General features: G+C 37.4%; 1 protein-coding gene across 2 annotated transcripts in view; it reads right to left on the bottom strand.

The window, feature by feature from the left end:
• Window positions 1-520: 520 nt before the first annotated feature.
• hif1aa (hypoxia inducible factor 1 subunit alpha a) overlaps window positions 521-18428 on the bottom strand; it is a 42862-nt gene continuing 24954 nt past the window's right edge. The window contains exons 4-15 of one of the 2 annotated variants that reach the window (XM_052017259.1): window positions 18219-18303; window positions 16968-17080; window positions 15821-16023; window positions 13765-13871; window positions 13283-13430; window positions 12694-12875; window positions 10759-11036; window positions 10266-10388; window positions 9447-9862; window positions 8202-8319; window positions 4517-4634; window positions 521-1947 (exon numbers count right to left, since the gene is read on the bottom strand). In XM_052017259.1, coding sequence (XP_051873219.1) covers window positions 1796-1947; window positions 4517-4634; window positions 8202-8319; window positions 9447-9862; window positions 10266-10388; window positions 10759-11036; window positions 12694-12875; window positions 13283-13430; window positions 13765-13871; window positions 15821-16023; window positions 16968-17080; window positions 18219-18303 — 2043 coding nt within the window. In that variant the 3' untranslated portion in view covers window positions 521-1795. Of the gene's footprint in view, window positions 1948-4516; window positions 4635-8201; window positions 8320-9446; window positions 9863-10265; window positions 10389-10758; window positions 11037-12657; window positions 12876-13282; window positions 13431-13764; window positions 13872-15820; window positions 16024-16967; window positions 17081-18218; window positions 18304-18428 lie in introns of both variants that reach the window. The other variant, XM_052017251.1, reaches the window with a different exon arrangement.

Here is an 18428-nt window from a genome sequence, read left to right as displayed (position 1 = left end):
TGGTTGAACTATATAATTAATGAGAAGCAACATTACTGTGAAGCCACCAAACTACGTTAGAGTAGCACCTGAGAGGGTATAGAAGTCGTCTGAGAATGTTTCCAATGTTGGAGTTATAGCTATGTGGAGCAATTGTCTCGGCTGGCGATATTTTATTTGGAATAAGGATTCAAAGTGTGAAAAGCCTAGATCGTATGCATAGGGAGGTCAATAATTACAAGGCAGCAATGTTTTAATTGGTAGGATAGAGGGGAAGATTTTTCAGTGGTGGGATCCAAGAGTAACAAATTATAGCTCGTCAAGTGCTCATCCTGGTACTTAACTCTCTCTCTATGAAACTGGTAATAGCAAACAAAATAACTGATACTTTGTATAAATATAACAGTGCACTTAATAGATTACTTGCATCTTAAACATTTTGTATCACCAGTTTAATAAGCACTTTATGGGTTTTTATAGGATTTATTTTCAGTTAATGGCTGTAAAACCTTAAATCAGTAACAATGACACACTGAGTGAGCCTGGTCCACATATAATGTTTATTGATGTAATGAAACAATACAGTTAGTGTTAGATCCAACCACAAATAGCAAAAGATGACTGAGCAAAAACAATCCAAGTTGTACAGTACAATCTCACGCGTAAAGATTTTTGGGATCACTTCATTCAAGATCTGGTGCAAGACCAGGAAGTGGCAGGGATAGGAGTGTGGTGTCAGAGGGAATGAGAAACAAAGGAACTTGCAACCTACATGATGCCTTAATTGGGAATTAAGTGACAAAGTGCTTTAGAACCAAGACAGACTGGGTAACCAAACAAACTAGGTCTTCTAATACAATGGAATTGTTACATTAACATTCTACTACCTACACAATGCAGAATAAGCAGCAGCATTTAGACTTAAGTGTTGCTATGATATTTTATAGCATGAACTTCCACAACTACAGTAGGAATTACGTGCGCTGGAGAACAAGTGACTAATCAATAATATTAAACTGCACATCAAGAGAGACATTGCCCATATTTAAGTTGCCAACATTGTTTCCAACAAACAGCTGCTTAAGAGGAAGTTGGTTCTTTAACTGTTCAATATAAGCCATTCTAGATTAAAAATGACAAGTACAAAGTGATTATTTGTATATGCGTTCCATTCCTAACCTTCATTTTTAACTAAATAACTAAAAAAAAAATCAGTTGGAGCTCCTCTTTCTTAAAAACTACATATATAACTGCAAAACATATTGCATAAAGAACTGCTGGTACTTAATAAGAAAATATATTTTGTGCAATTGTGGCTACAATTAACAGCTGGCAAAGCAACAGGCAGAAATCCTGCAGTGAATCATATAGACATAATCTTGCCCATCCAGGTTAAAGAATGGTCACAAAAAGGTGCTATATTCCCTTTCAATATTTACTCAATGTCTTATGGCTATCACTCTAAATTCAAGAATCACAGACACAAATTTCAGTGCTCATTAAAATAGATCACCAAAATTTATTTACTTATACGATGTGTCACTGTCATACATTCCACCTTCCTGATGGATCCCAGGTGTGTCCATGTGCCTAAAAGCATCAAGTATCAATAAGATATTTCGAAGTGAGTTACAGACCTGGACCGACACTGCAAATAAAGAGCAGGTTATGGGTGGGGTCAGTGGAGGAGCACCGCTAACTGAAAAACTGCAGTTGTAGCCAGGCTTTTATAATAATCAGATTTAGAAAATATAAATAGACTGCTTTGGGTGCTGGGGCTTTGCCATTGTCCATTATTTTGTTCAGGTCTGTGACCTTAATTGACCTGATCCAATGCTCTCAGAACTTCTTCACCCTGCAGCAGGGTTCTGTTGTCTTGGATTGGTGCATTCACTTCACAGTCATAGTTGGTGAGTGTTGGCAAGCTACTGTCCTCTGCTGAATGAGCCAGAAGCCTGGCTACTATATCTGAAAGTAAAAGCAGATTAATGTAAGAGTAAGACAAAACATTAAATCAATTTTAAGACTTTTTGAAAGCAAAAATAATGATCTAAGATTCTAACTGGCCATCACCATTTATTTGCTTTAGTCAACATTACCACGGCACTTTCAAAAATTAATGTCATTTTGTATTGAAAAGAAATTAGATTGCCTACATTAGAATTCAGTTATGTCCAATAATTTAACATAACTGACCCTGCTGTATCAGAACAGTTCTTTTTTAAAAAAAAAAGCAACAAATATCCCACATAATCCAGGAAACTGATCTGTTTTGAATTTAATCAGTGAGGCATTCTCTAGAACTTTCTAGGGAAAAGATTCATCATCTTAATGAAGACATTTCTTCCTATTTCAGTCTTGAATAACTTATCCCTTCTCTTGAAACTGTGACCTCTGGTTCTGGACTCTTGGCTGGGGCAACATCTTCCCTCCATTTAAGCCCCCGAGAGAATTTTACATGTTTTAATGAGTTTACCTTCTAAATTCTAGAGAATACTGGCTTCAACTACTAGATCTCTCCCTTTATGACACACCCACTATCTGAGTACAGTAAATCTTTTGAGACCAAAATAGTACACAATATGCAGGTGTAGTTACACTAAGCTGTATGTAATTGCGAACAACATCCTTTACTCTTGTACTTAATCCTCTTGCAATAAGTACTGCTTGCCATTTACACCTGTATGTTAGCTTTCAGTGACTTGTATGCAAGGACACCTAGGTCTTTTGAACATTTATTTCCCAGTTTCTTTCTACAGAAGTAGATAACCTCTCTTCCATACTGCTGCCCACTCACTTGGGTTGTCTATATCCTCTTGCAGCCTCTTTGTATCCTCATCACTAGTCTTATTCCTAGTTAGTTTCACATCATCAGCAAACCTGGAAATACAGGTCTATATCAAGGAAATCTATTGTAATAGTTGAGGCCCAAGCACTGATCCCTGCAGTACCTCGCTATCAAAGTTGCCAACATGACGACAATATTTTTATTCTTACTGTTTTCTATCAACCAATCCACCTGAGTACACTAGTCCCAATTACATATGCATTAACTTTGTTCACCAACATCCTGTGTAGAATCTTATCAAAGCTGCCTAAAAATTCAATGTTCCTTCTCATCCACTTTTACTAGATATATCCTCAAAGTAATAAGATTAGTCAATCTATCTTTTAAGTCTATGCTGATGCTTCTCAGTGTTATTATTTTCCCTACTTGGCATGGTAGTGTAGCAGTTAGCACAACGCTATTACAGTGCCAGCGACCCGGGTTCAATTCATGCCGCTGTCTGTAAGGAGTTTGTACGTTCTCCGTGTCTGTGTGGGTTTCCTCCTGCATTCCAAAGACGTACAGGTTAGAAGCTGTGAGCATGCTATGTTGGCGCCGGAAGAGTGACGACTATTGCAGGCTGCCCCTAGCACATTCTCAGTAATGCAAAAAGATTCATTTCACTCTGTGTTTCAATGTACATGTGACTAATAAATAAATATCTTATCAGCAGTATTCCTTCTCCCTCCTCAAATAGTGGGGTCACGTTTGCTACCCTCCAATTTGCAGGAAACCATTCCGGAATCACTAGAATTTTGGATGATGTTAACCAGGGTACCTACTACCTACCTATTCATTCAAAATTCCAGCATATAGATTATCAGGTTTTCAATTTCAGCTTTCAGGCTCATTTATAAAGAAACACTACTCAAGCAGTTAATGAGGAAAAACAATTAGTACTGGACCATTAAGTTTTGAGGGGTTTTGTGTCTTCTGTGAAGATAAACACATTTGTTTACTTCCTTAGCCATTTCCATATTCTGCAATATAAATTCTCCCATCTGTGTGGAGGACTTGCATTTGTCCTGTCTTTTCACAAGAAGACAAAAAAAATTAGTGCAGGAGTCAGCCATCAGGCCCTTCGTGCCTGCCTCTCCGTGTGATTGTGGCTGATCTAAGCTGGCCTCAACTCTCCTGTGCCATTTCTCCACATCCCTCTATTCCTTGATCTATCAAATATTTATCCATCTTCACTTTAATTACTTATTGTCCAGCTTCCACCACCTGCCTGGGCAGAGATTCAGTAACCTCTGCGAGAAGAAATTTCTACATGTACCTCAGTTTTAAATGACTGGCCCCTTATTCGTGTAATTATGTCCTCTTGTTCAAGACTCTCCACTAGTAAAAACAGCCCAACATCTTGTGACTTTTCATAATGATGAAAAGTTAGATATCAAACATTTGGACTTGGAGTGGAGACATAAGGATTGAATGAGATGTGATGTTGTCAGCTTAGAGATGGTGGTAAAGCTTTGAATCTGTTTTTCTGGTTGTTACCAAAGTGGTTTACACTCTGTCTACTTTCTCTTCATTGGAGTTCAAAGAATGATGTGTTCCCAACCTTTGAGCCTCTTTCCTTTCAGATCTAAAGTTGCCAGAAAAAGCAGTAAGCGTAACTTAAGGTTCTTGTTCCATTTGTTGATCGCTAGACACACTTAAGAATGAGAAATGGACAAAGTTTTTATTTAAGTCTTAAAAAAAAATACTCACCAGTGGGTAACAAGACAAGTATCTTCTGTTCATTGTTGTCAGCATCAAATCCTTTTGCACGCTTCCAAGTTTGTGGTGTACTCACTGGAGGGTTAGTGTCACTTGGGAACAATAATTCCTGTTCAAAACAAACCATTTCAAATTGATACTCCATATTCATTCCTATCTCAACATTGAGCATAAACACTAAGTATATATTCTACTCTTATTTAAAATTCTGTTAAATCCTCAACTGTGTTTCACTGCTTTAAATACTGCAGTATTATTTGCAGCATTTAAAGCAGTGAATATTTATACCCAAGTACTTATCAGGTTAGGCAGCATATGTGTGGAGAGAGAAAAGGAGAGTTAAAATTGCAGATTAATGACTTTTCACCAGAATTGGTAAATTATGAATGGCTGAATTTAACAGTTGTAGATGACCAACAATGTGAGGAAATTTAACCTGCATACTATGATCTGCAAAGTGGTCATTTTCTCTACATTGGGGAAACCATTAAGATCAACAACTGGGAAGTCCAAGATAGTATGGAAGCACTATTGTAGAAGCTATATCAACAACATGGATATAATGGACCCAGAGAAATCGAGATGCTATTCTTCCAATTATGTTGGGTTTTCTCCACAGTCTCTGTACCCAAATCGTGCACAACCCACTTCTGCCTCCTAGCAGAACTAACCTGGTTGACCCATCACTTCCACCTGTTCTTATCCCACAGAACTTGTTTCTTGACTATGCTTCTTCTTCCAGCCATGATATCACCTGATGCCTTAGTCACTTTGACAGTTTCTTGGTCTCAAGTAAATCAATTTTCACCATCGACGTACAATCCCTCCACCTTTTGCTTCTTCCATGAAAAGAAGCCCAACATGTTCCTTGTATTGAACAACTTGTCCTTAACTCCATTCACTTCCTCCAAATCTATGGTTTAGCTATGAGAATCCACATGGGTCAGTGCCACCTGTCTCTTTGTGGAATATTAGAATAATACTTGCTTCATTTCTACCCAAGCCCCCCTCCCTCGCCCCTTTCCTTCATCATGCTTTGACTTCCAACAGTGCTCACAATGGTTTCTCTGAAGTAAGAGACGACATAGAATATCTCCATGCAGGCTGTTAGGGCAACACTGAGCTTCCAGTTGCCTGTCACTTTAATTCTCTGCCCCACTACTGGGCTTGCACACTTGGCACAGTGTCTTTCGCCTAGGCACGCCACAGCCCTCAGCACTGATTACTGAATTCGGATAGCAAGCTTTTCCAGTGTACACCGGTGCTGATTCAAGACTATCAACCTGTAATATTAACTTTTTTTTTAAAAATCTTCTCTCCACAAATGCTTCCTGAATTACTACTTGCATCTAGCATTACTGAGATTGCCAGTAAGTGCAAGTTTGCTTTTCTCTATGCTCATTCATCACCCAGTTTACATTTACTCGAGACAGATCAGCTGAGCTCATCCTCTTCACCCTCTCTCAGCTGACACCACTACCTATTTCCCACCCTCGCCCCACAAAATTATCCAGTCTCTCAGCCTCTGAATGAATTCTTAAAGAATGTTTCTATCATTCGCAGTTTTTGTTTTACTTCAAATCAATTCCCATGACAATATTTACAGAAATGGACACACATCATTCTCGAAACAGGTCAAAATCCAAAACTACATGCAATGAATGGTATACTCAGGAGTTTCCATTACAAGTCATGACTAAAATTATAAATCTAGATGTTTGCTTTAAATTGGTTAGTGTAGTAACCCGCCATTTTTCAGTTGCACTGTACTTGAGAGAGTCTGAGAGGATCTGCACCTACAAAGTTTTGTTTATTAATCCTGTTCCTTTTGGTTTCAGATGTGTAAACATTTAAAATTGCAATATAAACTGATCCTTACCCAGATAATATTGCCATAAATTAAAAACTAAATTATCAAATTAATTTCTTTCCACTAATTTAGGCTTCAGAACCTATTCAGTAGCAAGAGACGAGGCAATGTTAGTGAAGCTACTGTAACTTCATTGAAAAATTAATCTATATCCTTTTTACAAAAATACCAATATTTTCAGGAGAATTTTGAACCTGCTCTAAGATCATGGCTGATTTAACTCTAAGCATCAATTGCACCTGCTGGCTTCCAGTAATTTTTCACCCTTTTGCTTATCGACCTATTGTCTGCCTTAAATATTCAAAGACTGTCACATACTTTCCCAAAGGGTGGTAGAATCAAAGGCTCACAAGTTTCAAAATATTTTGCCTCATCTGTCTTAAATAGGCAATCCTTTTTTCTAAAATAAGATAAGCAATTCTAGATTCTCACACAACACAAACAACCTTTCCATAAGACCAAATCAGGGTCTATATTTCAATTATGTTCCCTCTCGCTCTCAACTCCAGTGGATAAAATCCTAGCCTGTGTATCCTTGTTTGACAACCTACCCATTTTGGTAATCAGTCTTTGAATTGCTCTCAATACCTTAAAATCACCTTAAATAGGAATTACCAATACACAGTACTCCAAATGTGGTCTCACTAATGCCTTGTAACTGAAGCAAAACCTCCCTGCATGTGTTTTCAACTCCCATAGTAATAAACAATGCCTTTCCTAATTACTTGCTATACCTGTACACCAACCTTCCTGCTCCCTGTTATCCCTCACAATTTAGATAACATGTCTCCATTTTGTTCCCTGCCAAAATGGACAATTTCATATAAATGTCCATCTGCCAGACTTCTGTCCACTCACTTAACTAACCCACACACCTTCCCAGCCTCTTGTGTCCTCTTCATAACTAACTTTTCTAACTACCTCTGACCCTTAGTGCCTTAATCCAAGTCATTTTTTACAAATTGTAACAAGTGGAAGCCCACCAGTATCTCTGTGGCCAATCAGAAAAACACTCCTGCCTACTCTGTTAGCCAAGCAATCTTCTGTGTCAAAATATTATCCCCAATACCAACAACTTTTAATTTCCACTGTAACCGTGGCAGCACTTGAAAGTGGCTTTTGGAAACCGAAGAGTACTGGTTCACCTTCAATAGCATGTTACTTTTAAGAACTCCAATAAATTGGTCAAACATTATTTCTCTTTTACAAACCAGTGTAAACTTTACCCGATTACTTTTTCTTAAAAAAAATGTGCCCCATCATAACATCTTTAATAGTAGCTTTTAACAATGTCCCCACTACAAACTATAGTTTGTATAGTCTGTAGTTTCTTGCTTTTGGTCACTCTCCCTTTTTGACTAGAACTATATTTTCTATTTTCCAATCTAATGGAACTATCACTAAATCCAGAAAATTTTGGAAAACTGAAATCAAGGCATTAACTATCCCATCGGAACGCAGTGATTCGTCAGCCTGCAGCTTCAACAATTTGCTCATAGCACTTCCCTGGTGATTTAATTTTGAGTTTTCCCCTTCCTTCCAATTCTCAATGAACAACTATTTCTGGGATGTTCCTTGTATCCACTGCAGTGAAGATTGATGCAAAATACCTGTTTAACTCTTCTACTTGTTTTCCATTATTCCCATTCCCTTCTAACCCCAACCCCTTCTAGTTATGGTGTAGAATCATATAACATTTTGTTCAATAGTATTTATTCCATCGGAAAACCCACTAACCACACTGTTGGAAGGAATCAGAATAATTAAGCAGAATTACCAAGAAATAATTTATAAAACTACACTTACAATTCCAACTGCTTGAAACAAGGAAGCAGCATTTTCCAGCTTTCGTTTCCTGGGTGAATTGTGCAAAACCACTGTCTGAGGGCTTGGGTCTTCAGCTGGAGCTCTTCCTTTTGCAGATCTTCAAGCAATCAAAACAGTGCAATTATATTATTAAATATAATTGAATTAAATATCAGATTTTTGAAATTCCCTGCCAGTGCATGCTGTGTTTTCTTTGAATACATCAATATGATCTGTGATCTACATCATACAAACTCCCAGCTTTACTATGCTGACTAGACAAGTTCCCTTTTCCCCTAGCAAGTTTTGCAGTGAAGTCTCATGCTCAGTAAAGGCTGAATTTTACTCCATGAAGAATTAAGCACTGGGTGCAAATGTTAAATAGTATGTGCCCAGAAGACTTAAGGAGTCTTGCTCTAATACAATCACCAACTGGCACAGGTGATGCATGAATGTAAGGATACATGCACAGCATAATTATTAATTAACCACATCACTGGCTTAGTGAATTGAGTTGGAAGAAACTGGTAGACTATGTTTAGAGGAAGTTTAATGAATATAGTACATAAGTAAATAAAATTATTAAGAAAGCAGCAAGGTAAAATTTTTTAAAAAACCTGTTTGTTTGGGGGTGGGGATAGGGAAAAGTGCCACAGGTCGAACTATGGCAGAGTTCTTTGCCCAGCGCTAGAAACAAAAGCCCAATATTTTCGATTAGTCCATAGCTCTTCCCCCTCCCCACCCCTCATCCATTCTTTGTGTGCACTGAGGATGAATGAACTAGCCTAGAAAACACAAAGGCCTGAACCAAGAGGTCTTTGAAATGTTGTCACTCTGTCTACTGATTGTTTCCACTTATGCTAAACAGCAAAATTAGAACCATGAATAAAATATATTTAACCAGTTTAATATTTTTTAAAGCTACAAAGCAACTCTGATTAATTACGGTGAATAGTATAGATGCATTTGGAAAGAAACTGGATAAGCACGTAAGGGTGGGAGTGGTTAAACTGAATAATCTGTTTTTCTTCTGGATGTCTTGTGCAATTCTCTCTGTTTACTAACTGGCTGACTGTATCTAAAACCATACAAATTAAATCTGTTCCTGTCTTGCAAATGTTTCAGAAGAATTACAAAAGTGTACATGTGTGATAGGGTCTACTGTTACAATCCCAAAACTGGGATCACCATCTCAAACAAGCAAATATTGAAAGCAGACAGAAAACAGTCAGTCAATCAGGTTACCTTTTACTGTAATTAAGCAATGCCTTCACTGGACTCTGTGGATGTGAAGTATCAGTCTGCTGTGTCAGTGGTCCTTTTCCTCCAGTTCGGACAGGTGAAGCTGTTCTGCTGCTGCTCTTGCAATACGGTGACTCTGGGGTACTATCCATTTCATTTATGTGCATGCAAGACTTGATTGCAACCATAGGCTCAATCTTTTCCACCTGTTTTATTGCTTGCATATCTTTGTGTGGAGTGTTGTTAATAGATGTGTCAGCTTGTGGAAAGATGTCAACTACATTGTTCAAGTTTTGTGCACTGGGAGGGGTGGCTGGAGAATCAGCAAGTGGTGAAAGTTGGTCCAGTGATCGTAGCTGAAAGTCATCATCCATTGGGATGTATGGAGCCAACATCTCCAAATCCAAGTTATCAATATCCTGAAAAAATGAACCATTTCATTCAGTATTAAGATTTGCACAAATTTGTTCTTGGCTTAAAAATAGAGACTACAACTAAATTCATACTTTCAGTATGATTCAAATCCACTTGAATTATTTCACAACTGTCTCTTTAAAGTAAGAAAGTTACAGAAACAGCAACCCTCACCCTGAATTCTCTCTCCAAAATGCATGATCTACATTTTCAAAGTGAAAAGTTTGACTAAATGTGACTCAAGGTAACTATGCTCAAGTTGCTGACTTGATCTGTTGTAACACAGGAAAGTTCAGCAACTTTCTGGACTACCCTGACTTTTTGATTGAGTTTCCTTTTTTTGTAATTTACTAAAACACACTAAGCATTATTTGAATACCTTTTTGTTGTACAGTAATTTTGTCATACCTGAACAGAGAAGGGGTTCTTGGCTTCTGGATCAATTGCAAAAAGCTTTTCCACCATGTCCAGTTTGAACTCATTGGAAATGCCAGCGTCAACATTAAAGCAGTAGGCTGAAGGACTGCTTGGCTGTGAAAATAATTAACAATGCGCTCCAGTTGATTAGATAAAGGGGTAAAAGGCCAATCAGGAAAGTAATAAAGTACCATTAAAACTGAATTTGGAAACTAAAATATGAACATCTCTTATACAGGGAAACAAAATGTTGGCAGTACTGCAGAAGCACTTCAATAGACCCAACCTAACTGCAGTACATGTAGTGGTCCAAACTGTACTCTTACTTGGGTGCGTGTTTCATTTCAAAAAACGTTATACCTCTGAAGAATTCTAAATGTACAGTTCCTTTTAGGAGCTACGATAAATATTTACACAAGTTTAAAGAGGAATTGAATAAAATTACACTTGTAAAACTTGTTGAAAAACACAATAAGACACTTACTTGTGTTGAACTCTGACTGGTGCAAGGACAGGAAGAGCTGCTTGATTGCTCATTCATTTGTGGAATGGTAAATGAAAATTCCAGTGACTCTTGGTTTGTTTCAAGCTTGATAATTGATTCTAAATTCAAGGACGACTCTGTGCTACTGCACAGCGGCTTTGCTGTAGCAGGAGGAGGGAGGGGAGATAGTGCCAGGTCTACTGTCTTCTGTTCAGTGGAGGAGGGCAACATGACATCATTGTAAAGAGGGACATCATCAAACTGCTGTATTTCTGAATCTGAAACAAAATTTAAACTGCATTTAGATTTTGCATGAACTTATTGATCCTTTCCTCAATCAAGAAAATTTACATAACAGTCAAAATCCTTTCATTAGTACAATTCGCCTTATTGCTAATACTTTGGCAGCTATGAAGACACAGAATTCTATTGCTAAAGTTGAATCTTGCAAGGCTTATAACCCTTTCCAATTCCTTAATCATTATTAATTTCTCAACCAATATCATTAAAACTGTCATTAAGTTGTTGCTGCTTGAGTCTTTGTATTAGGAAAGTTTATGTAAATCAGTTAAGTACTTTTGAAGTGAATGTTACAATGTCCAGAGGTCATCAATGATAGAATTTAAATTCCAATTTCTGTCAATGAACCCTTGACTGGAGAATATTCCTTTCATCATTTTGTAAAGCACAAACATTAAGCAGTTAATACATACAAAATTCTTTCTTGTAGTTATGTTCTATGTGCTTTGTATTGTAGAGATGTGCATTGGAGCCATTGAGAAGCTCAAGCTTGCACCCAAATGCGTCCTCCTGTAACTCATACTTATGCAGTCTAATGAAGAGAGGAGGGAGTTCTGAGACCCTCTCTCACTGCTCCCCTTCTGTGATCTCTTATGCAGTCTAATTTTATTTTAAATAATATGGTTATGAGCTTAGATGACAAATAAGGTATTTTGCCATGGCAAACCAGTATCCATAAATGTCTTTCTTGCAATGCTTGAAGAGCAATTATTGAGTTAAATATTTTCTGCCTCGCAGTGTGCAACTCGCTATCAAAGTTAACAACTCCACTGCAAAGTCCAGGAGAATCAAAAGCAAGACCATATTTCAGTCATGTACTTTGCACACTCACTGGAGTTTAATACACAGAAGGGCGATCTTGATAAAGTAGATAGGATTTGTTCTCCTTATGGGGAAATCTAGAATTAGGGAGTGTAATTTCAGTATAAGGGGTTTGCCCAATTTAAGGCAGTTTCTTCCTGAGGGCCATTAATCTTCTCTACCCCAGAGAATGCAGAGGCTAAATCATTGGATGTATTCAAAGGCAGGATAGAGATTTTTATTCAGAATGGATGCAAGGGTTAAGCAGGAAAGTGAAGCTGAAGTCAAAATCAGATCCACTGTGATCTTGCTTAATGGTGGAAGACCCTTGAAGGGTGATATGACCTACTTGTACTATTACTCTTAGATACTATTTGCCTCTCAGCTCATGATGGCTATTTGAATAAGGATCAGGCCTGTCAAAAATACTGTTTTCTCTGTCACATCCCTGGAAAACTACTGTTGTGCTACCAGGCTGCCTGTTGGGACATAAAATTAAACAAGCCAAAAGGCTCAATACATCTCAGCATTCAGAACAGCTGTAGTTTTTACATATTTATCTTTTTGCCTTCTCAAAGTTTGCTCAAAACAGTATTTCAATACTAATGCAAATTTGTTGTACTCATTCCCTTTCTTGAACCTGAAGAGACAAATGGAAGGGAAGCTTTTTCCCGAGGTGTTGCATTTCATCAAGTTTAGCCTGTTTCTAATTACAAAAGAGATGTCTATTACACAATCTCACCACCTCTGCAGAATTAAAAATCAAAACACATAGGATGCATGGAGGCAATTTCCTACCCGAGGGGCTAAAGTCCAGCGAGACAACTGTATCACCTGCAGCAGGTGCAAGTTGAGTCAAAGCTTCTGGTTCCTCCTTCAGTTTGTCAAAAAGATCGTTGGCTTCTTCATTTGTCGACTGATTAGTTGTCTTTACAGGTTCCTCAGACTTCTCGGCGGATGCTGGTACACACTCAGTCTGATCCAGTGAAAGAACCACTTCTTTTTCAACTAGACCACTGGAAGAAATACTAAAATGATAATCACAATAATAAAATGGCACCTATTTCACATCTTTTCATAAGGAATTACAACTTGGGAAAGACAAGGTTTCTGCTTTTTTAAAAAATAATTGCACTCCAAGTTGTCACTTTCAAGATTTTGTCATGCGTTCAAGGTTGAAATCAGGCCACACTTGTTCAGGAAGGCACATCCTCAAAGTTACAAAGTTCTCAATTCTCCCCTCCCCCATGCTGGGATTAATGGATATATACACAGAAACATTGGAAAGAGCAGTTATAAGCCTGTCCTTCCAAATTTTTAGTTATTAAGAATATACAATCCTTCCTCTCACTAATTAAACATTATGAAAATTATTCCTGTTTTATAAGAATCATTACTAGATATTTTTATTGTAGATCCTTACCTCAAAACGTAGTTCACACAAACAATGCACTGAGGTTGGGAATTTTTTGCATTGTAGATGACTGTGGCTTGAGTTTCGACCCAAACATAACCACCTTCCTTGCCCAACATCCTGTACTGGCCTGTGGTGGCTTGGCCTTTAGTAAATACTTGGGGGAAAAAACAAACAAGCTTAATTGTGGTCAAGTAGTCAAGGAAGCCTTTTCATCTAATGGCAAGGCTTTCACAATTTGAAGCCCTAAAACAACCTGGCTTTTTTGTGTAAAATTCATGAATACAAGGAGACCCTGCACTTGTAAACTATTCACAGAAACCTTTCTGGAAATTTAACTAACCAGATTTGTCTGCAGCTGGAATAGATACTGTCATTAATCAAGGGCATTTGGGTGAAATGCTGGAAAATTTTGTCATCCTCTGACCTGTACTTCAATAAATATTCAGGAAAGAGAAATAGCAATAAGTCACACGAGTAGTACAACTTACGGTCGTGATGGGTTTTGGTCAGATGGTCTGAATCCATGGCATGGTAATATTCATAGACTGAACGGCCCAGCAGTTCCTCTGGTTGGTAACCCATTAACTCTGTTATTCTGCCAGGAAGATTAAAAGAATACATGAGAAAATTAACTTAGCTCACTGCACAATATCATTGCAGCATCTCTTTCAATCCAGGAGTTATGTATTTTCAAATAGACTATATTCAAGACAATCTTTTGACATAGTACTCTCCAGTGTCACCTTGCTGGATGGGACTTTTCTTCTTAGAATCAGCTTCTGCATAGTTATCTGCACTAAAGATCCATCCCTTTTTTGATTAATATGCTTCCCTTCAACATCTGCACTCAGTTTCCTTGGATACATTGATGATGCCCAAGTCTATGTCAACTCCATCTCCACTTAACAGCTGCCCCATTTTTAAACTGTCATACTAGATAAGCAGAAAGTTTTTTTGTATAAATATTTTGAAGACATCAACAACATCATTGTCTCATCCACAATCATGACATCATATAATGAGCTTTGGAACACATACCCACATCGTCCAACCATTAACAACTGCATCTCTACACCTAGTGTTTCCAAGAGAGCTGGCTGACCAAGGCTCTAACCTTTGGAATTTCCTTTTTACACTCCTTTTCTATCCTGCTTTGAGATATTTCTCAAAATGAACTTCAAAACGAAACTTTAGATTATCTGCTCAAATGTGGTTCAGCTTCAAGTTTTATTTGATAATAATTCTGCAATGTTCCTTGCTGTTTCCCAATGTTTAAAGCACAAAATAAAAGTTGGACTGAAATGGTTCAATAATGTGGCTCACTATCATCTCTTGTAGATAACCACATACAAGAAATAAATACCAGGTGTGATAATGACATCCACTTCCAGAGACTGAAAGACATCCAAGCAAATAATATTACTGATTTTGATCAAACCCTATTCCTGGTAAAGTTGGAATCTCATCCTCTTGATATTTAATAGAATGTGGTTAGCTTATCAAAATTTCAGATTGCAGTATCTCTTGCTCTATCTTCAAGAAGAATGGCTTGCTGGCCTTATAAAATACAGGCCATCCCCAGATTATGAATGCACAACTTACGAATACCCATAGATACAAACAAGCTCCTGTAATATTATTAAACTCAAAAGTACGAATACCAGAACTAGTTTCTGCTCTCTCTCCACTTTCACTAATTGTTCTCATCCGTCCTGTGTGCTTGTTATGCCATTCATTACAAAAACTGTGGAGGTATGGTAACCATAGACTGATTTTTGTATATTTTCTGACTTGTAGACAAACTGAATTGGAACCCGTTCATGGGCTGAACTTCAAAAAAAAATCAAACATGAATTCATTTGGAACAAATATCTTTACACTACTTGTTTATTTCAAACAATAAGCAACATGCAGCTAAGTAGCCCTATGTATAAATTCACTAATAATCTACAACGGAAATTATTGAAATAAATATTTAACTTTTTGAAATCTATTTTTAAATTCCCAACGTCTTAGCTACAATTAATGCAATTTAAGAGACGACTAAAGATTAATTCTAAAATACAAACATTATGCAACTTCAGCAACAAGGTGAACAACTGATAGCAAGGAGTTGAAGACAACACTTCGACATCCCAGCCAGTTAATTTTGAAATAATTTTGAATTGTCCTGCCCAAATATTTGAGAATAGGAATACTATACTATCAACTTAAATATCAGGACACTGCCTCTTTCTTCAGTCCCAATTAGAACAAATCATTTACAAACCCTAAAATGTCTGATTTAATTAAACTCTAGGATATCAAGATTGTAAATTAATGTCTGAGCATTAAACCTTCATGATGCTCAAAATTAGGCTTCCAGAGATGATTTTTTGTTTTCCCCCTGTTGTCATACCACCTTTTCCACTTAAAATCTACAAGAATAAACCATTGGAATCATAGATTTAGTTTAAAACTTCAGATCCACTCAAATGCAGTAAAACCTTGATAATTTCAAACTCAACATTAGAGTATGTCATTAGAGTACATCTTTTAACTTGCCTCTCATCACAATAGGAGAACTTCATGTCCAGACTATGACGACTCAAAAACGTCTTGCTGTCCAGTGGGACCTCTATGTTGGATGGGTGCGGAATAGGTTCACAGATCAAAACAAGGCAAGTCATTGGTGGCTCCTTGTAACCACAGTGCGTCTGCTCATTACTGGATTTGTACACTCGAATGTGTCCTGTGCAATGAAGGACCTACAAAAGACAACTCAGCATTTGGTAGTTGCTAAGATTTATGTCCTTAAAATATTTTGACAATTTAAGCATATTTAACTCAGTTATTCAGTATTTTTTTTAATATTTGCCTTCCTACATTTGCAGAATCCACTTTCTCAGATCATCACAGGGTCTTTAACAGCACTAGTCTTCTTGAGAGTTTATTACCCACTGGAAGCAGCATCTTAAATGACCCGTTTGAATTGGTCTACTCCAATTTTACTTCAATGGTATAACATTAATATCCCAAATTCAGTTCTGCCTCCTCCCCAATGGTGTACATCAAGTATCACATCAACTTCCCCTTTCAAACTTGAGTCTAAGTTTTTTAAAAGTTTGTTATTCATTCATACTTCATGTTAAACATCCACTCAGCACTGGCTCCAGCATGTGGATACTTCCCTTGGTAAACAGAACTGGACTCTGTATTCAGAAGCATCTGAATAAGGGACACTTACTTACTTCCAAAAATTATATTCTACAGTGTTTTTCATTATTCATTTGGCTTTTTGTTGATTGCTCTCCAATGGATCTATTTAGCTTCTAGTCTAAAATCCCAGATTCTTTTCAGATCCATCTTTCAGCTGTTGCAATACCATTGTGTACATATTGGTATTTGCCTGCATTAAACATTATTACTGTTCTATCCAGATACATAGCCTAACTCTTGCTTCTGAATCCGGTACCTACCCCCTTCCATCAGTTTCTTATCTCTCAGGATTTACCCTTTATTCCCCAGGTATTATTTGAAAGCATTTAACTTAAAATTTTGTCAGAAGTCTTTTAGACATCAAGATAGCCACATCCGTTTGGAGTTTTATGTCCTCTGAGAAACCATGGAGTCAGCTATTTGGAGCTGCATGTCCAAACTTGCTCATTCAGGAAAAGTAACAATATCTAGAGATTAGAATTAAACTTCATACCTTCCACGTTGCAGATTTAATATTGACAGTACGGCCCCGACTCGTCAAAGTACATTTCATCCGTAGGAAGAAGTTGCGTTCGGTGTTCTGATCCTTCCCCTTCTTTGAAAGTCCTAGGGTTTGGACACCACAACCAGAGTTAAAAACATGTTCCAGTAACAGAAACAGTATTTTATGATTATGGCACAGGTGGTGGCCACTTGGCCAATGACTCCACATTGAACAATCCATTCACCTGTTTTTTAGTCATTCAAGGGATGTGGGCTTCTGTCTCAGCTGGCATATAATTACCCATCCCTAATTGTCCTTGAAATAGCAGTGGTGAGCTGCCTTACCGAACTGCTGCTGTCCCTGAGGTGTGAGTATACCCACAATGCTGTGAGGGAGGGAGTTCCAGGATTTTGTCTCAGTGATAGTGAAGGAACAGTGTTATATAGTCTAACCACATAGCTCAGTTTTTAAAAAAATTTCCCTCTAGTGCCTATCCAGTTTCCTTTTGAAATATCATTTATCTTGGCTTCCAGCACTCTCACAGGCAGTTAAGAGTTCTTCCTTGCATCCCCCCCTACACGTCACTCAAAATTTTAAATCCACGTCCATGGCTAGTACCACGGACAGTTTTTCTTATCTAATCTTGTATTCTACTATCAAATCTCCCTTAAATCCTTTGCTCCATGGAGAACCTGAGCTGCTCCAACCTACTTTGTAATTAGTATCCCATATCCCTAGAACAATATATCTCAATGATCACAGACTAGTAATAAGCATGGTCATTTTTATTTCAGTTTAAGCTACATCTTGCATCTTCAACATGTTGCTGTGGCCAAAACAAATTTATACAATTTAACACTAGGAAATCTAATGTACAATTTCTTTTATTGATGTGCTTATGGCAATGACTACTTTTTTTAAAAATACACTGAATTAATTTAGGAGTATTTACATGGTTCTCTTATGTTACCTTGTTTTGAACCAACAATATGGGACAATGCTCAATTACAAATAGATAGTAAAGGTTCAAAAGATTACTGTGTTAATCAGCAATAGACAGCAGAAGTTACAAACAGATTAGCCACGGTCTTTTTGAACGATAGAACAGGCTGAAGGGGTTAAGTGGTCTGCTCCTATTTCCAATGTGTATGAAAAAAGTCTTTAAAAGGAAATTGCACATATGTACAATACGAGTTGCAATTGTGGGAAAGTCTTTAACAATGTGTACTTAGCACTAATAATACAAAAAAGTTTTCTTACCCTGCCTGTGTGAAAGCATTTCCCGCATCTCTTCATGATCACAAGGATGAGTGAAGTCAAAGATACTGTGCCCAATCAGTTCAAACTGTTTAATAGAAATATTGATCATTATAGGTAGTCAAGAATCTGGCAAGTTAAAACTTGGCTTTTAAAAGTAGGGGGGGATTAACAATAACTAGCAAAACAATTAGAGAAGGCGCCATTTTCTAT

This window comes from Pristis pectinata, chromosome 1, assembly GCF_009764475.1.
Source record: "Pristis pectinata isolate sPriPec2 chromosome 1, sPriPec2.1.pri, whole genome shotgun sequence".
NCBI classification, from domain to species: Eukaryota; Metazoa; Chordata; class Chondrichthyes; order Rhinopristiformes; family Pristidae; genus Pristis; species Pristis pectinata.
Note: the sequence above shows the minus strand (reverse complement) of the source record. Positions and strands in the feature narration are given on the sequence as shown.